General features: G+C 49.1%; 1 protein-coding gene and 1 long non-coding RNA gene across 3 annotated transcripts in view; one reads left to right on the top strand and one right to left on the bottom strand.

The window, feature by feature from the left end:
* Window positions 1–2879: 2879 nt before the first annotated feature.
* The window catches only part of Ninj2 (ninjurin 2), a 106804-nt gene continuing 90125 nt past the window's right edge, over window positions 2880–19558 (bottom strand). The window contains exons 1-4 of one of the 2 annotated variants that reach the window (XM_028761148.1): window positions 10353–10437; window positions 4846–5077; window positions 4140–4324; window positions 2880–3181 (exon numbers count right to left, since the gene is read on the bottom strand). In XM_028761148.1, the coding sequence (XP_028616981.1) occupies window positions 4158–4324; window positions 4846–5077; window positions 10353–10355 (402 nt within the window). In that variant the 5' untranslated portion in view covers window positions 10356–10437 and the 3' untranslated portion in view covers window positions 2880–3181; window positions 4140–4157. Of the gene's footprint in view, window positions 3182–4139; window positions 4325–4845; window positions 5078–10352; window positions 10438–19558 lie in introns of those variants that run through there. The other variant, XM_028761147.1, reaches the window with a different exon arrangement.
* LOC114615416 lies at window positions 17197–19104 on the top strand. Its single transcript, XR_003710465.1, has 2 exons — window positions 17197–17336; window positions 18317–19104. It is a non-coding gene; the product is annotated as an uncharacterized LOC114615416 (long non-coding RNA).

Raw genomic sequence — 19558 nt, 5'->3', positions numbered from 1 at the left:
TGGTGGCTACCAAGCAGCTGGCCTTAACCCCATCCGGCTGTCAACCCAACTTGGACTGACAGAGGGTTCTTTAAACTGGAAACCCAACACTGGTGACATCTTCCTACTGCAGTGGGGTGTCAGGTGGGAATGGGTGGGCAGTGGGCCCATTCTCCTGTGTGGCTGGCATATGGGCTGTGTAGAACCAGCAAGGTCAAGCAAGAAGAGAAATCCCCCTTCTCCTGCCAGGTAAGACCTGGAGAGAATAGGAAGGTGTCACCAAAGGTGATGTGAACAGCCTGTCAATTACTTAAGAGAGACTTATGGATGGACTCAAGCAGCAGAGTCAAAAAGGGAAGAAAATGTGTGTACTGCAAGCCTGGTGCCCTTGTGGCCTTGCCCTCCTGCAGAGAGAGCCTGACCTCCCGGCCCTGGGGAGATAAAGAGGTGAAACCTGGCCCTCAGATAAAGGGCAGAGTGAGGTATGGGGAGGCAGGAACGGGTCAGGAAGAACTGGAAAATGGCTAAATCTCAAGGAGAGCAGCCTGAACCTGATGTCACTACGTACCTGTACTAATCATCCCAGTGCTCTCTGGCTGGGACTTGATGCTGCTGCTGCTGCACCAGTGGTGCATGGGATGCTGGGTATTAAACTCAGTCTGTGAAGGGGGGTGGGGAGGGTCAGGGCACCATCTTTCTGTGTGAAGTGGCGGGTGAGCATGCAGCAGGGCCACTGCAGAGCCTGACTACTGTGCTGTGAAGCAAGAGTGCAGCATTTGGAGCACATCCAAAGTGGGGCCCTCTAGGAACCCACCGGGTCTTTTAAGCAATCACAAGGGTAGGGTGGTTCAGTTTATGGGCTGTAGCCTTTTCTTGTCCCTGCTCAGGCCCTTTAGAAAAGGCACATAGGAACTAGGCTAAGGCTGCTGTTGAACAGCTGGAACACCAGGCTTCTCTCTAAAGCCATAAACTTTTGGCATTGGGCTAGAAGGCCAGAGCTGGTGGCAGCAGCCCTCCTGTTCTGTCCTGAGGACTAGGATCCCCACCCCCCCACCCTCGGGCCTCCCCCACCCTGCTCACCTCCTCCCTCCCAGGTCTAGTGCCTTGTGTCTGCGGTCTGTTACCTCCTTACCATCTGCCTTAAGGGGAAGGAAAGTGTGTGGGTGGGGAGAGGGAGGAGGGTATTAAAGTCAGCATCTTAGAAAACAAATGGCTCTTTTCTTCTTGTCCAATCGAGGTAGGAAAGGGTTGGGTGGAAGAACTAACGGTGTCCCTGAGCCATTCTTGTCCCTCAGCTGTCTGCTCAGAGACAGGCTAAGGACCATCCATCCCTTCCCTTCTGTCTTGACTCTTGGTTCGGTGCTTGCCGGCAGAAGGGACGAGCTTTCTATGCTATGTCCGGGAAGGACACAGCAGTGTCCTGTGTCTACTAGTCTCAGCAGACCAGGTTGTGATCTCATCTAGAAAGCCCCCTCCCCACCTCCCCCTGCCCTAGTGAGGAAGACAAGCTAGAACAGTGCAGCTGTAACCCCAGCACTTTGGGAAGCCAAGACAGGAAGATCAGGAGAGTAAGGCCGGCCTAGGCTACTTTACAAGAAACTGTCAAAGTAAATAAACATAAAATCTTTTCTGTGGGACTTGAAGATGCCCTACTAAGGTTTCACAAATGTGAGCTGGCCTTCCTAGTTATGTTTGACCTAAGCAAAATTTTTCAAGATTTTATTTTATGTGTGTGGATATTGTGCCTGCATGTCTGTGTACCACCTGTGTGCCTGGTGCCCAAAGAGGCCAGAAGAGGGTGTTAGATTCCCTGGAACTGAAGTTACAGGTGGTTGTAAGTCACTAGGTGGGTGCTGGGAATTGAACCCAGAACATCTAGTAGTGCTCTTAACTACTTAGCCACCTCTCTACTTCTCCCTGTACCTCCTCTTTTTTCTTAAATGTTTTTAGCCAGGTTTAGTGGTGCATGCCATTAATCTCAGCACTCCTGAGGCAGAGGCAGGTGAATCTCTGTGGGTTTGAATCCAGCCTCGTCACATAGTGAGTTCCAGGCCAACCAGAATTACATGATGTGACCCTGTCTCAAAAAAAAAAAAATTAAATGTATTCATTTAGAGTGTGTGTGGTGTACACATGCCACAGTGCATGGTGGAGGTCAGAGGGCAGCTTTCAGTGGTTGGTTCTCCTCCCTCATGCCATGTGGGGTTCCTCAGGCTTGGCAGCAAGGGCCTTTGCTCACTTACCGTCAGCTGAAAATCTGTATTTTTGTTGATGTTAAGATTTATGTGTTTCAGAGCTAGAGAGAAGGCTCAGTGGCTAAAATCAACAACTCTTTCAGAGAACCCAGGTTCAATCCTCACCACCCACATGGTGGCTCACAGTTGTCTGTAATTCCAGTTCCAGGAGACTTGACACCTTCACACAGACAAACATACAAGCAAAACACCAATGCACATAAAATGAAAATAAATTATTTTAAAAAAAGATTAACGTGTTTCATGTATGTTAATGCTCTGTCTGCACGTACATATACATGCCAGAAGAGGGCATTGGGTCGCATTATAGATGGTTGTGAGCCACCATGTGGCTGCTAGGAGTTTAGCTCAGGACCTCTGGAAGAGCAGTCAGTGCTCTTAACTGCTGAGCCATCTCTCCAGCCCCAAACATTTGTATTATTAGAACACACCTAAGAGACAACCAGATACCATTAGTGTGAAAAGTGGAGTATGTTTATAGTAGATTCTTTAAAAGGCTATGTGTATATTTGTCAATCCAGAACGCAGTGACCTCTGTCACTGTACAGATGACAATAACCCTTATTGAGGACGGAAATGATGAGGGTATCCACGCACCAGCCTGATTCAGGACCCATAGGAGTGAAGACAGCAAGACTAACTTGGTGGATTTTCAGATATCTTTATAGATAGATTCCATTTTGGAGAAAGGGAACATTGAGGCCTGGAGCAGAGGGAAGGAATGCAGTGCAACCAGAGTGTGCAGGCTGTGCAGGCGCTACCTTAGCAGACATGTTAGGAAGCTCAGACCTCCAGACCAAGATGCAGTGAGGTCACCTTAACTCAGGTGCTGTAGGCAAGAGGCAGGGGCATCTTCATTGCCCTTGAAGCTCTCCTGGAGGCTGTGGGAAGTGCTAGTTGGCCTGACAGTTCAGGGACAAAGGCTGAAGTGCCTCTAGACCCAGCTTCTGCAGAGAAAACAGACAAAAGGACTGGATTTGCACCCAGTAAGTAAAGAGTAAAGTGATTCAGACTTGCTGTAAGACAACACCAAGTAGAAACCACAGCTCCATCTTTTTCTTGCCAACAGGCCACAGCAGCCACTAACCACACTGGCCCTCTACTCCATCCCACACTAGGGGTGGGGTGGGGGTCTGCTTCAAAACCAGCCGGGTGTGGCACACCTGTCATCTTTGGTTACACAGGAAGCTTAAGTCTAGTTTGGGTTGCAAGAAGCACTGCCTGAAAGCAAACAGCAAAAGATCTGAAGGAGTCACCCCTTCAGAGCTATGGTCTCAGGGTAGGTTTCACTAAGTCCCCCTCATGGTACGTTACTGACTGTGGGAGGCTTGCACCTATAACCCGGCACTCGGTGCACATAGTGAGAGCTGACACCTGTATCCCTCGCGATTTATTTACTGTGACAAGCCCAGTCCTTCACACCAGCACTTGTGAATGTATAAGTCTGCAACATGTCACTCACAGTGCACGTCCTGTGGGAGGGCCCGTGCTTTAAACCAGCACTTAATGTGAACGGACTGTTGGACACTGATACCAGCTCACCAGCCCTCATGGGGCATGTACTTGAGGGTTGGGGAGGCATGCTTATAAATAAGCACCAATTGTGGAAATTCTGCTGGAAGCTGACACTTGTGTACCAACACTCAGTGTGCATGTGTATAGGCTTGAGCCTGTAACCTAACACTCAAGCTGCAAGGTACATCCATGGCTCATGGATATAACATAGCATTCATGGTACATGCATGATGGGAGATTTACACATGTATCCTGTCAGCTCTTCAAGGACTCCCTTGCTCACAGGCAAGGTCTGGGGGAAGGAGAGCCCTGGTACTCTGGCCTCCAGAGACAGAGGAAGTCAACTGTGAGCCCTTGGATCGAGGTCCTCTGAGCCTCTACCTCACTCACCTGGGACCTAGGTAGGCATCAAATAGGATTGCTGGAGGTCCTGGCAGCCACAGAGCCTGTCTTGTGTGACCCAAAAGCAGTGATAAAAATATTGATGACCACAGTTATGAAGACCAAGGTGGTGGCAGCATTGTTGAGCTGGTTTAAACGCCACTGGTTTTCTACCTCATTCAGGTTCAGTCTGGCTGTGGAGACAAGGAGATGGGGGTGGGTGGTGGTGGATGGTGGGTGGGTGTGGATGGTGGGTGCGTAAAAGGGTCAATCTAGCGGGCCCAAAGCCTGGAGCTTCCCTCTCCCCACCCATGAATTTGGAGACAACTTGGCTTTGGAGACCTACCAGGAAGAAATGAAGTCACTGGACTGAAATGTGCTTGAGTCTTTTAATACTTGAAGCATCTACGTGATTCATAGAATGGGCATTGGTGGGAAAAACATCGTCTGCTAGGGGTGGTACACTTCCAATACAACGGATATAAGAAACTGCCACTAGTTAGTAGGGTCAGTCATTTGTCAGCTGTAGAGGAGTGCCCACCCATGGGATATGAGGAGATAGGACAGGGGGTAGCGTTACTGTAGGATCTGTAGGCATAGAGGTGTAACACCTCTCTTAAGCAGCCGGCTTGGAAAGTTTCACATGTGACGCAGGGGCCTTTCCTACCACCAGGGGGCACCAAGTCAAAGCCTGTCTCCAGGCTGGGCTCCTTACCAATGACCACAAGAAGGATGCCAATGACCACTTGCAGGAGCAGAGAGACACTGATGAGGGTGAGGAGGGTGGCGTAGTACTGTGAGAATGGCCCTTGCTCCAGCACTGATTTCAGCCGCGTGGCATTGGACATGAAGAGTGCCACGTCCAGCATGCTCTCTGCCACACTCTTCTTGGTGGCATAATGGTTCAGGTTGATGCGCTGGTTCCCTCTGGGTGTGGAGTGCCTGTGCTGTAAGAGAGGAGCATCTGGTAAAGGGGCTGGGAAGAAGACAGGGGCTTTAATGGCCTTCCCAAAGGTGATGAAAGGTCCTCTTGCATGACAGTGACGGCCTCCCTGCTCAGCTTATGACCTGAAGCCAGTGAAAGGTTGGGAGGATGAGGAGGGGAGGGGTGGATGGACTGTTGGATGAACTGATTTGTGGATGGAATCTCTATGGACCACTAAGCTCTGAATCAACAAACGCAGCATGGCAGTATCTGTTATCTGTTTTGCTATTCCTGTACACCTTCATGTCAGCAGATGAAGACAGACAACAGAAGGAGATCTGAGACCTGGCTGAAATGGAAATGACACTTACTCCAGAATGTCCAGCCTCACTTTAGCCGGTACCTGGGTCAGGAGTCCTAGAGCTTCCTTCCCACTCCAGCATAGACCAGCTGTCAAACATGGGCTGTTAGAAATTACATCTATACAGCAATGTATATTAGTTGAAAGCTCTTATTTTTAAAAATTGTTTGGGGACACTGGGGGTGTAGCTCAGTGTACAGTGCTTCCCAGCATGCCCTGGGGTATAGTTTCAATTCCTGACATTGCTGAAATAAATTAATATTTTAAATCATTTTAAAATAATTTGGTTTGTTTTTCAGGGCAGAGTTTCTTTGTATAGCCTTGACTATCCTAGATCTCCCTTTGTACAGGAGGCTGGCCTTGAACTCAGAGATTTGCCTGCCTCACCCTAACCCTCAGTGATGGGATGAAAGGCATGCACTACCACTACCCTGCTAAATAAAATTACTTTTGAGATATAAAAGCAAGTTCTTTTTTTTCTTTTTTCTTTTTTTTTTTTTTTGGTTTTTCAAGACAGGGTTTCTCTGTGTAGCCCTGGCTGTCCTGGAACTCACTCTGTAGACCAGGCTGGCCTCGATAAAAGCAAGTTCTTGTTCTCAGTAATTCTAATATCCCAGAGGGGATGCTGTAAGACCTCTGTAGTCACTCAAGAGAGCTTGGGAGATCAATATAGCAACAATGCTTGGGCCAGATGGAGCTAGAAGAGGCCAGAATCAGGAAGACTCTAAGTGATGTGATCTCACAGGGCATGGTGGTGGCCACCTGTAATCCTAGATAGGAAGGCAGAGGTGAGAGGACCAGGTATTTGAGGACAGCCTGAGCTACACGCGACCCTGTCTCAAAACACAAGGGCCAGTGAGGTGGCTCAGTGAGTAAAAGCACTTGCTGCAAAGCCTGACAGCCTAAATTTAATCTCCAGAATGTAGTGTGGGTGGCTGGGTGGGTGGGCTGTGGATAGAGAGACGACTGAGTGGGTAGATGGAGGCACTGTAGGTAAACTGTGGGCGGGTAGGTGTATGGACTGGGATGGATGGATGGATGGATGGATGGATGGACGGACAGATGAGAGACAAGTGTCAGGGAGTTTGGGTGTCTCTTCTACTCAGCATGACTAGGAAGTTATCCACATCCCTTCATATCTTCACATTGCTCAGGTAGTTAAGTATACCGAGGCCTTTAGAGATGGAGAAGAAGCCTGTTTAATCAGAATCTTTGGGCTTTAAAGGAAGCCAGCCGTGGTAGCTCACGTCTGAAATCCCAGCACTTGAAAAGCAGAGACAGGACAATTACCACACATATAAGGCCAACCTGGGCTAAATCATGTGTCAAAATAAATGGGACAGGTTAGATGGCTCAGCAGGTGATCTTGCTTGCTGCCCAAAGCCTGAGGACCTGAGCTTGATGCCTGGAACTGGGGACAAAAGGAAGAACCCACTCCACAAAACTGTCCTGACACCTACACATGCACCATCCTGACACCTACACACACATCATACTGACACCTATACACTCTCCATGCGTGATGGACACACGATAGTGATAAGTGAAAATTTTAAATAGATACTAATAAGTGTGCCCAAGATACCCTAACAGTCGTTTTGGAGTTGAACACGGTGGCTCATGTGTAAATGCTCTTGAAATTCAAGGCCAGCCTAGACTACAAAGTAATCCTCCTTCAACAAAGAAACAAAAAACTTCACATAAAGCCAATCCTCCTATTTTTGTTTTGGGTTTGTTCTGGTTTGGTGTATGTGTGTGTGTGTGTGTGTGTGTGTGTGTGTGTGTATGTGTATGTGTATGTGTATGTGTATGTGTATGTGTATGTGTATGTGTATGTGTATGTGTATATGTATATGTATTATATCAAGATCTCATTATTTTGTAGCCTAGGCATGGTTCAAATTTGCCATCTTTTGGCCTTAGCCTCTAAGCTGAAGTGTGCACTCCAGCTTTAGGTAGGGTAGGAATGCAGAGGAGATGGGGGAATCAGGTGTACACCTTGGCTAAGGGATGAGACTGGAGATTCACAGAGACTCCATATTAAATGTAGGTTGGACATGCCTGCCAGGAAGAATTGAGGCTGAGTATCTCCAAAGTTAGAGGAGACAGTCACCACCTACTTACTACCTGTTCTTCATCTGCTGTGATACAAGCTGCTCACATAGGACCCTGATCACCAGTTATTTTTCATGATCATCAAAATCAGACTGGAGGCTCTACGGCGTGGTTCACTTGGTAGAGCGCTTACTTAGCATCCATAAAGCCCTGGATTTGATCCCCCAGGACCACACAAATGGATGCTGGTGACACACACGTGTAATCTTAATGATATACAGACTAGGGGGCTTGACCGGTTGTGTTTTCTCTGCCAATTAAAGAATTGAAAGGCAGGACAAACCTTGAGCACAACAGGAAGCAGCAGAGAAATCTCAACCATCACAGACAGCAGCAGACAGAATCAGCAGTTGAAGAAAGTCGTTTATTGAAGGTGAAGAAACACACACAAAAAACAGACACACGGAGAAAGAGGCCCTCCCCAAAGCAAAGGAGGACCCAAAAGGAAAATAAAATAAATAAATCTAGTCTCTTCTTGAGGGCTGTGGGTTTTAAACTCGCTAAAAAGTTTTTCTCCTCTATTTTAGGGTTGGTTGGTTTAAAGAAAGAATACTTGAGTTGCCAGCAACTGTTGAGTAGCCTGTGCCAATCTGGTCTTGAACTGGTTGAGCCAGTCCATCAGCAGGGACTCTGTCTAACTCTGAGTCTCTTAGGGCCTTTTCTCCTCCAACAGGCTGCCATACCAGGGACTCACCCCTAGTCTCCCACTAGCATTCTCCAGAAGTAGAGACAGGAGGATCAAGTCAAGCTTGAGGAGGTGCAAGCACGAAGAGCTGAGTTCAGATTGTTATGCTCACGTGACAGCCAGGCACTGGGGAGCGGAGATGGGTGGATTCTGGAGTCTACAGCCAATCTAGTCAGTCTGGGAGCTGCGGGTTTGGTGAGAGACTGTCTCAAAGTGAAGAGCGATTGTGGAAAACACCCAGCTTTGAACTCCGACCTCCACAAGGATGCACATCCCTCCGTCCGCACATTTTTAATCAATCCATGCAATGTTCAAATATGTTTTATTTGAACATTTGGGTGGCCCTGGCTGAAAATAGAACGTTTATCCCCTCCCTGAGCTATGTGAGAACAGAGAGAGTGGCATTGTTTGAAGTCATAGCCTAGGGGTTAAAATAGCACCCTACTCACAACTGTTAGAAAATAAGTTAATAAAGTCCTAGGGAGAGGGAGGGCCTCTGGAAACCCCTGAGCTAGAGAAGGGATCCCCTGACCACTTTCTTGGATTGCTGGTTTCTGTTTTCAGAGGACTAGGAGGAAACCTTTGTTTCTTTCTGATAACATGCTCTTGTCTCCCTTCCTGTGCTGTGATCTTCTAGTGACAAGATTAGCTTTGTAGCCATGGCTGACAACATTGTATCAATAATTAAAACTGCTAGAAGCCGACTGGGGAAAGGACCAGGGAAAGTCCAAGGCTGTGAGGCTGTGCCCAGAGCTGTTTCAAAGCTAGAAGACCTCGACAAATGGATGTCTTAATTGTAAAGCACTTCGTGAAATTCATGTTTACAGAACGATAAAGTCAATTCCAGCCCCCAGAACTAATAAATGAAAATGAAAAACAAACTCCAGGGGTTGGAGATATGCTTATAGCTGTTGAGAACACTTGCTGCTCTTGCAGAAGACACAGGTCTGGTACACAGCCAACACAGGTGGCTCACGGCTACCTCTAACTTCAGATCCAGGGGGATCTAGTACTCTCTTCCTGACGCCCTGGGAGCCTGCAGCACTGGCACACTTACATACATACACTCAGTCACATTATATAGAACATGTAATCAATATATATTAATACATTTATGAATATCAATGTTTATATATCTATATGTGTGTGTGTGTGTGTGTGTGTGTGTGTGTGTGTGTGTGTTATATATGTGTGTGGTTTATTTATTTATTTATTTATTTATAGACAGGGTGTAGTCTCCACTTTGGTACTAGCTTCATAGGCCTCAAATTCACAGAAATCAGCCTGTTTCTGCCTCTTGGGTGCTGGGATTAAAGGCATAGGCCACATGTCCTGCTAAACTTAAAAACAAATAAAACAAACAAAACCCTCAACATCCTAGAGAGAAAAGAAAAAGTTCAAAGTCCCTACTCTGCTATATAAATTTGAGGCCACTCTGGACTTATATGTCCTGCCTCTTCATGAATCAGACTAGGGTTCAGAGCCTAGAGAATGATGGGAGAGAGAGAGAGGTGTGGGCTAGTCCTGTCTTTCTCTGAACTTCCCCCACCCCCCGCCCCGCACTAGATTTTTCTAGGGCCTCCCTTGCAGCTAGTGCTGAGGCTGAGGAGGTGGCGACAGTGTATGTGTGTGTGTGTGTGTGTGTGTGTGTGCACAATCACGTGTGTACCTGTTGGACCTGGGAAACCACACCCCTTACCCACTTCCAAGTAAGTGTCTAAGTGAAGTCAGGTTAGTTAAAAGCCAAGGATCGCTGGGCAGTGGTGGCGCACGCCTTTAATCCCAGCACTTGGGAGGCAGAGGCAGGTGGATTTCTGAGTTCAAGGCCAGCCTGGTCTACAGAGTGAGTTCCAGGACAGCCAGGGCTATACAGAGAAACCCTGTCTCGAACCCCCCCCCCCAAAAAAAAAAAAAGCCAAGGATCTCAGGGCTAACCCACAAAGGTCAGTGGTTACATGAACACAAGCTGTAGGCTACAGTCCTGCTCATTTGATTAAGGCCTGTTCTGAGTCACTCTAAGAACACCAACAGATGGCTCACCTGATAACATTTTTGTACGGCTGCCCCCCACAACCCACAACCCCCCAAACCCCCACCTGCGAGCTGCTTCCCATCCCCTCACAACCCCCTCCTTACCATCCTTCAGGACCTTGCTCCTCCTTCCCAAAACAGGTCACAGCTGTTTCAAGAGATGATAGACTGAGCTACCTCTAAAAACTTTCAGGGGGCTAGCCTTAATTCAAACCTCTAGCCAGGTGTTTAACATTGACTGTAGGTGGGGCTCGGAGGATTAAGGAGTCCTGGAAGGAGGGAGAAGCTGGGAAACAGATCTTTCCAAATCTATACAAAAAAGTGTCATAATCTCAACTTTAACCTCTCTCACGATTGCCTATATGTGTGTCTGTGTTTGTGCGTGTGTCTGCGCGCGCGCGCATGTGTGTGTGTGTGTTACCCGGCCGGTAACACACACACACACACACACCCCATTCATTCTGCTACTGAGCTCCACCTGCAGCCTCTCTGCCTTTTGTTGCTGTTGCTTTAAGAGCCTGTTTTACAGAGGATGTGGGACTCCTGTGGGTTTAGAAGGAAGGTGTAGGCCTCTCTGAATTCAGGGCTCGCTTTCATTTTGCTCTAAGCTGAGCTACTCTCCCAAAGCCAGTTCTCCTGTGTCCACAGGGTGGCGTGCGAGGTTCAAAGAAGCTGCTCCGGTACTGGGTGTCAGCTAGGGTGATATTTCAGTCCCAAGGAAGTGCCCCGCCACCATATGACAGGACATAACTGTGGAACCTGAAGACCCAAGCCTGAACACACACAAGTGGAAAGCCTAGAACCTACCTACTGTTAAGGGACAGTTTAAGAAGGCCAACACTAGCTGAGCCTGGTGGTATTGCCTATAATGTCAACATATGGGAGGCTGAGGCAGGAGGATTTTGAATTTAAGGCCATCCTGAGCCACACAGAAAGATAGCAAACAAAACGAAGAAACAGGAAGCTGGGTCAGAGGAGGATGACGGAGGGATCCCTGCAGCCTGGGAGGAAGGTGTGCTTAGAGGGAGCTGCTGGGAGACTCTGGGGGAAATTGCTTTGAAGAGGGTCCCCTCTTTGGATCTTTGCAAGTGAGGAAAAGATTCCCTACTCCCTACCCTCTCTATCGCCCAGCCCCTAATCCCCACGACCTGCTGGGCCTAAACCAGTGCTTCTAAACCTTCCTCATGCTCTGACCCTTTAATACAAGTTGCTCATATTATGATGACCCCCAACCATAAAATTATTTTCATTGCTACTTATAACTGCAACTTTTGCTATTGTTATGAAGCATAATGTAAATATCTATGTTTTCCAATACAGGGGTCTCAACCCACAGGTTGAGAATCACTCACTGCCCTAAATCCTGCAGTATAGCATCCTTCTCCATAGCCCCGAGCCTACTAGACACTCCAGCAGGGATCTGGCTAAGTGAGGGTCATGGATGGCGACAGGGTGGTGCCTTGGAAGGTCTGGCCCTTTAAGGCCAGAGCCCCGGCGGGTCAGAACAAAGGCCCGGGAATGTGGGCTGGATCAGGGAGCAGAGCCATTCAGCATGAGTCATTCATGTTTCATGGAGACAGAATCCCTGGCTCCTACTTGCCTTGGCCTCTCCCATGGGCCAAGGGACAGCATCCAGGGCCTGTCTACAGAGCTTGTACCGCGTGGCTGGAAGCTCCTGTCCAGCTCAAACTCTGCTAGGGACGAGGCCCGTGAGCTTGGGATCCTGGCTTTGGGGCTCAGTTCTACCCAGAGCATGGGTGCTCAGTTTCATCTCACAACAGGAGGAAAAACCAGGCCTCTGGAGGAGCTGGGCTGTGGGGAGGTGGAGTTAGTCTTCTTCCCTGGAAGTAAAGAAAGGCAGAATCCAAGATTGTGAGATCTTTTTCACAATGTTCATCTCTCAGAGTCTTACTCATGGCCGCCTCTCCTTCATTCTGTAAACTCAGTAACAGAGGGACACTGAGCCCAAGGCTGGGGTCCAGGAGACCCTGTTCAAGGTGTAACAGCCTCTGAGAATCCTGCTAGCCAGGGATGCCTGGGGACCTGAAGGCAGCTGTAGTCAGTGTGAGTTGAGGTGGGGTTCTGCCGAGGGAATAGGGGATAATCTTAGAGGTTCATCCTGGGGCCCAGAGTACCTCCAGGATTAAAGTATGTGGGTTTTCTGATTGGGGTGGGTAGGTGGGGGGCGAGCACATCAAAGACCTAATTGCCCCTCTCTTGCCTCACTTCCCCCATTCCAGTTTGCAATTCCTTTAGCCCTCTTGCCAGGCCCCACCCAATCCCAAGACTGGGGCTCCTATCCCTTCAAGTCAGCTCCTTAACTCAGCCCTCCATCTTTGTTGCTCTGTATTTTTGCTTCTTTACACAATTCAGGCCAACAGGAAGGGACTGGCTCTTTTAACAGAAAAGTAAATACATTGTCACATTGTCTATTGACATTCTGGTTATCAGGGACTGTGATGTCCACTGGCTCATTCTGCTTTTTCTTAGAAATGAGATTACAGGGATGCTGTCTCATGGTGTGTGTGTGTGTGTGTGTGTGTGTGTGTGTGTGTGTGTGTGTATGTGTGTGTTGGGAGCCGCCACACATGTGTGTGTGATGGAAGCTGGATAAAATTGTTCTACCAAGAGGCTACAAAAGACCCAGAGCCCAGCTGAAGGTGGAGACCTGGTCCCTTCCCTGATCTGTCAAGCTGATGTGTGAGCAGGCCAGCTCTCCCAACCATGACCTTGTCTGAACAAGTATGGAGCTGAGTTCTTTTTAGCAGAACCATCCAAGAATGTGGAGGCTCCTTCCTCTGGGTGGAGAGTCTCAGGCTTGAGAATATCCGCTGAGAGGAATTAAGGCCAGGCAGCTGTGGGGCCAGGCAAGGCTAGAAGCTGTGAATCACTTTGTCCCATGTAGCCCCAGGCACTGGTGACCTTTGGATGAGTCACTTCTGTCAGTTTTGAGAAAAGCCATGCAGGCAGTCCTTCTGTGTGTCAGCTCAAACCCAGGCTATACACAGAGTTGTAGGTCAAATGATGACCTTTCAGTTGGCCTCAGAATAGTAGTCTACCTAGGGATTCCAAGAGCACCTGGAAAATTGGTGGTGAGTCCTAGGCTTCCAGAGGCTGATTTCCCAACCCTGGAAAGGGCAGGTCCAGCCTAGAGTGGTTCTTTAAATGGTAACCTTAGGAAAATCATTCTACTAGTGGGTTTTAAGTAAGTGTTGGGGTGTTCTGCTGCCCTACCAGAGTCCAGATTGGGAAGAGGATGGGCCTGTCCCACTGTGTCACACACATGCTAGAGCCATGTAGGCCCAATGTGGCTGTGTAGCTCCAACACTCTGGCATCATGTAGCTCATGGTTATGGAGGACATAGTTGGCATCTGGCACAGCGTTAAATACAGGACATGAGTCAGCTTAGTCCTCACTTAGCCCTGCTAAGTAGATGAGAGCATCGCCATGTAGTGAGCAGAATGCCAAGAGCCCAAGGAACTCACCCAAACCACACAGCGGAGCGCCCTTCCCTCTGTACTGGAGTTTGTATTTTAACCTCTCCCCTACAATGTCCCAGAAGCTAAAACATGCTTAAGATCTAAGATCTAATGATGAACATATGAACAGAGCATGGTGGCACATGTCTGTAATCCCAGCACTCAGGAGTCTAAGATAGGAGGAAAGCAAGGACAACGTGGGAAAGAAACAAAATAAAGAACCCTAAAGATGAACGACTGAACTACGCGGTCATGAGATGAAGGAAGGGAATCCAATTGTCTAGTAAGGGTTCACTACTCAATGGAAGTCTGGCTCTCAGCCCCACGGAAGCTTGCTCCACTTTCCTGAGTCTTCCAGGCCTGTGTCCCCAACCCCTGCACTGCTGTGGACAGAGAGGACACAGACCTAAATTTGAATTCAAGGTAAACCTTGGATTCAAAATATTAAAAGGGAACAGAAACATCCGGGAGAACTGGTCGACCTCAGCTTCTTCTGCTGAGATGGGAGCATCTGTCCTATTTGTTGGGTCCAGCTGGGGCTTAAGCTCCCTTGTAGAAGGCTTGCCTTGTAGAATTCATGAGGCCTTGGGTTTGATCATCAGCATCAAAGGAGGAGGAAGCAGACCCTTGAGAAATACTGAATATATATAAGACAAGCAGACAATCCCACAACTCAGGATAATACTCCCATGTGTGGCCCTACAGGCATTTAAAATAATCTCTTCTGACTCAGAGCCTGTCCCAGCCCAACTTTTGGTGTAGGCACCATTTAGCTTTTCTGCAAGCCCCAGAGACTTGTAATGCCTCTCTCTACCCCTTAGGCAGCCTCTGTCCACACCCAAGGCCTGCCATACCATATCAGAATACCAAGAAAGGAAATGTTCCCCCAAGCCCGATGACACTGTGTATCTAGGGTCCCTGCTCCTGCCCTTGTCCTGCAGCCTTCTCCCTTCTGGGCTGCTCATCTCTCCAGCCTGTCTCTTACTCCTCTCCCCACCCTTCCCCATGGGGCGGGCTAACAGCTAACCGTTTTAAAGGCTCTGCCTGTGCCCGGAGCAGGATGCTGAGAAGCAATGGCACACATTAGTCACAGTTCCCTGAACATACTCCACCCTTCTTGCCTGTTCTGGAGGTCTGTCTGCCCTATGCCCTGGGGGAAGTGTCCCCTCTCTACTAGACTCCTTTCCTGGGCATAGGCTCTGCTCCTTTGTCTTGCTGGCTTTTGGTCTTCTTCAGCCTCTGGATGGTTTTCTCTTCTGCTTTCTTCCCTACCCCTTTGGAACAAGGTCTCACTCCATAGCCCAGCTGGTCTTGAACTTGGGTCGTCCCATCATGCCCAACTGCTGTCTCTACTCTTTAGATCCTCTCTTGCATATTCTTGGGTTGCACGGTCCCCAAGCTCAGTGCCTTGTTTGTGTTTGATGCTAGGATGCTGGAGCAGGAACTTAAGTGTCTCAAATACACAGTGCTTTTCCACAAATTTGCTAAAGAAAAGAGCTTTAGGGTGAGGCATCACTTCCGGGACAGGGGAGTGGCCTGGGACGTGTGTTGGAAAACCTGCTCCACCCCCAAGGACTGTCTTTTCTCTCCTGGACGTCACTCAGCTGTGATCTTCCCGAAGGGCTGACAGGCCCAGTGCTATACTGTCTTCAAGCCAAAACCCACAAAAGGGCAGACTCCTGCGGCTCTCTGTTTGGGGCAGGCCCCATGTGCCACTGTGCCGCCCTTGGCCTTCCATGCCAAGAGCAGCGGTCTTGCCTTTAAAAATCAACAGCTTCTAATCCGCGGTAGGGCGGGGGTGTCTTTTTCGTATTATTCTGGTGATAATCTCTGACTGGCCCTGAAAGCTCCTCCAGCCTTGGGTTTAGACTCACTGGGAGTCTCCTGCTCTTGCCCCAAGCCCCGGGTCTAGGCCTGGACGCTGCAATGTGAAAGATGAGGGGCGTGGCCTTCGGGGAGGGGGAAGGGCTGCGGTGCTGCGGTTGTCCAGCAGGGGAGGCCAGGAAACAGCTCAGAGAGGCTCAGGTTAGCTCAGCCCCTCCCCGGCCGAGTCCTCTGAAGCCCAAGTGAGAAGTACAAGGGGCCAACAGGGGTTGGTCCTCCACTAGAGGAGGCGGAATGTGCAGAGAGGCTGCAAGGGACGGTCTGCGTGGGAGAACTCGGCGGGGCCTGCTTACTCTTTCCGGGGAGTTTGTTCACCTCTCCTGCAAACAGAACTTTGCCAGTGGCCTTTAGGAAGGACTACTCAGAGTGCACAGTTCACCACACAGAAACTGCCCAAGGATCTGTTCTCCCCCAGTGCTCACCCTAAACCAGAGCACTTTCTGGGTCAGAACTTTGCTCTAAGGTGTCCAGACCTATTTGGCATTTAGCTCTAGAGTCCACTTTGGCTCTGGAGTTTCCTCCAAAGCAGTGTTCTCCAGATCCACCCAGCCCACCTCTGCTGCTCTGCTGCTCCGTTGATCCAAGTTTTAAGAGGCAAGTAAAAGAGTTAACACGGAAAGAGTAATAGTCAAAGACAATGCTGCCGCCGGGTGGAACTAGTCCCAAATGTGTAAGTGAAGAAACCGAAGTTCCAAGAAACTAGCTGCCCAAAGCCGTCAGATCTGAAGGGCTGTGTGCCCATCTGGAAGTCCTTAAGCCTACCCTTTATCTTGAATATGGCTCTCAAAGCGTGTGGATTTGACGTAGAGGCAGAAGCCGCGGGTAGCACACGGCACAGAAGGTGCTGGGCCAGAGGCGTGGCTTGGTGACAGACCACTTCCCTTTCACATATAGGCTTGATCCCCAACAGAGGTGGGGGATGGGTAGGCAGGTTCTCTGGTTTCACCGCTGAATCAGACGCTCATGGGAGATGTGCCCAGGTGATATCAGTGCAAAGTCGGGTATGAGGCCCACTGGCCTAGCCCTGGCGGCCCTGGAAGCCTCCTTCTAAGTGCCTGTGCTACGGCTTCATGTTGATTTTGCTTTTTAATTCATTTAATAGCCTTTTTTTTTTCTTTCAGAAAACCAAGGGTCAGGACAGTTCAGTAATGTTGCCCAGGATTCCCCAGCTTTTAAGTATTAGAGTACCTGGGATTTGAGTCCGCCCATGCAGTCTCTGGGTTGTTAAGCCACTACACCCAGGTTTCACACGCCTCAAAAGGTCCACCCAGTATTTTGGCTCACACCTTCAATCCCAGTACTTAGGAAGCTGAGGTAAGAGGCCTGTTTAAGGCTAGCCTGGGCTACACGGGGTGTTCCAGCTCAACCTGGACTTCAAGAGTAAGACCTTGCCTCAAAAGCTAACCAAAGGATCAGTCTAAAGTATTTTAATGTAGTATTTCTAAGTTTTCCCCACAGAAAAACCAATGAAACAAAGCCCGTGTCTCATTTTATCCCAGCAGCCAGTATGGGTGGCAGCTTCTCTCCCCTATACCCACTATAGGCACACCCATTGCCTTGCCTCAGAGAGCCTGAGGCCCCTTCTTTTCATCTTCTCAGCCACACCAGAGCTGAGGCGTCATGGATGCTGGAGAAGGGCTCTGCCACTTCAGTACACCTGAGCCACTGGTTATCTCCAAGCTGTAATAAATAAATCCAGAGAGAAGTCTAAATGCAGAACAAAAGGTAAGTAAGCAAAGAAAGAAAGACAGAAAAGAAGGGAGGGAGGGAGGGAGGGAGGGAGGAAGGAAGGAAGGAAGGAAGGAAGGAAGGAAGGAAGGACTTTGTCTTCAAACAACAACAACAAAGCCAGAGGCTGGTTATGAAGCCCAAAGTCAGCATTGCACACCACAGTGACAGTGAGCTTGGTGTCCCCACTAGAGCATACATTTCAAAGAATTCTTTGCTTGGAATGTTAGGCCATTAGAACAAGAAGTACTGACAGTGTCTGGCTGTAGTCCAGGTGAGAAGGCCCCTATGCAGGCAATGGTATCTAACAGCTAGATGGGAAAAGAGGAAGGTGCTGAATTTCGCACCCCACCCAGCCCAGAGAGAGCCCACCAAGATGCTGCCTATTCAGTCCAGTGCAACAAACACATCTCCAGCTCCTAGCACACGCAGACATCTAGGACACAGTGAAGGTCCCCGCCTACCGCATGGTCCTGCCCTCCTAATCTCCTAAAACGGCGAGGATTAGCAGGGAATAAAGTACCTAAAAGTGGGGAAGCCGGGAGATAGAATGACCCTTCGTCCCATCCCAGTGGGTGCTGCAGGGACTATGGACTTTGTCTCGCTCAGTGCTGCAGCACCTCACCCGATGGGAATGAATGTGTGAATGAACGCTGTGCTCATTCAGAAAGGACTTAACAGACAGAAGGAAGAGGAGTTGTGCTCCATGGCCCCCTTCAATGGAGCATCTTGTTTGCTCACCAAGGAATACGCAGTGTCTACTGCAGTATCCTTGGTCCTGGCCATAGATGAAATAGACTATAGAGGAGACAAGAGAGGATGCTGGGAGCACAGAGGCTCAAAGCTGGGGTGACAGTCCTGAAGGGGCCCCTTTTGACTGGCTTGCCAGCATCAGTCAGCAGGACTGTGCCCACTTGGGACCCTGACCCAGCTGAGGTGCTTTGCTCTCACCCAGCATTCATTCCTTCCTCTCCCAGCAGGTGCAGCTGGAGAGCTCACATGGGGGCTCTCTCTCCCTTTCTCAGGATTCACTGCCACCGTGAGATGCAAGGACACAGTCACGGAGCCCCACGCCACACTCTCTGCAGGGCCTCTGCTGCAGACAAAGCTGAAGAAAACCGAGGGCGACTGAGCAGCCAGCAATGGTTCGGTGTGGAGTCAGGGATCTGACTTGAGCCTGCCTGCCCTGTCTCTGCTGAGTGACCTTGGGTCCCCACGAAGCCTTGCTACTTCTCAGCTTCTGATGGGTGGAAGTCAATTGACCTTCCGCTGAACGATTTCCTTCTCACCAGAAGCCAGAGTAGGCCTTGTCTGGGTTTAGCAAACCCATAACAAAGTAGCTAAAGTAGCTTCCTAACAAAGGTCAAGGGATTCCAAGGGAAACAGCCCAGCATCAGGCCCTGGCAAACTGGTAGATTCTCCATTTCTCTCCAGTCATGGTGACCAAGATAAAAACGTGTGCACAGAAGGAAGCAACCCCTCCTGCCCAATGTACTGAGCTACACCCACAGCCCAGTCCTACAGCAGCCTTTTTTTTGAGACTGTCTCATGTGGCCTTTCAGTAGCTGAGGATGACCTTGAACTCCTAATCCTCCTGCCTCCACCTTGCAAGTGCTGGGTACATTCACCATGACTATTACCTAGGTGGCCTTGGATTCCTGGTCTCAACAAACTTCCTGCCTCTTCCTTCTGGGGAACTGGGATATAGACATGTACTTCCATGCCTGACCTGACCATGGCCTCTAAAAATATGTATATGTATGTATATGAGTTTGCATTCATGTATGTCTATGTACCAAGTGAATGCTCGGTGTCCTAAGAAGCAAGAAGTGGGCATCAGATTCCCTGGAAGTAGAGTTACAAAAGGTTATGAACCAACACGTGGGTGCTAAGAAACGAACCTGAGCCCTCTGGAAGGGGCATCGAATGTGGGGCACAGGACTGAACTCAGATCAGATGGCTCAAGTGGCAAGGGCTTTTACCTGCTTATCTGTCTGCCTCTCTTCAATACCCTTGTTGACTCAATGTTATTTCCTTCCTTCCTTCCTTCCTTCCTTCCTTCCTTCCTTCCTTCCTTCCTTGTCATTTATTTATTTATTTATTTTTGAGACAGGGTTTCTCTGTGTAGCTCTGGCTGTCCTGAAACTTGCTCTGTAGACCAGGCTGACCTTGAACACAGAGGTTCTCCTGCCTCTGCCTCTCAAGTGCAGGGGGTAAAG

Source organism: Grammomys surdaster, unplaced genomic scaffold (genome assembly GCF_004785775.1).
Source record: "Grammomys surdaster isolate TR1022 unplaced genomic scaffold, NIH_TR_1.0 126660, whole genome shotgun sequence".
Lineage (NCBI taxonomy): Eukaryota > Metazoa > Chordata > Mammalia > Rodentia > Muridae > Grammomys > Grammomys surdaster.
The sequence above is the reverse complement of the archived record's forward strand: the minus strand, read 5'-3'. Positions and strand labels throughout refer to the sequence as shown.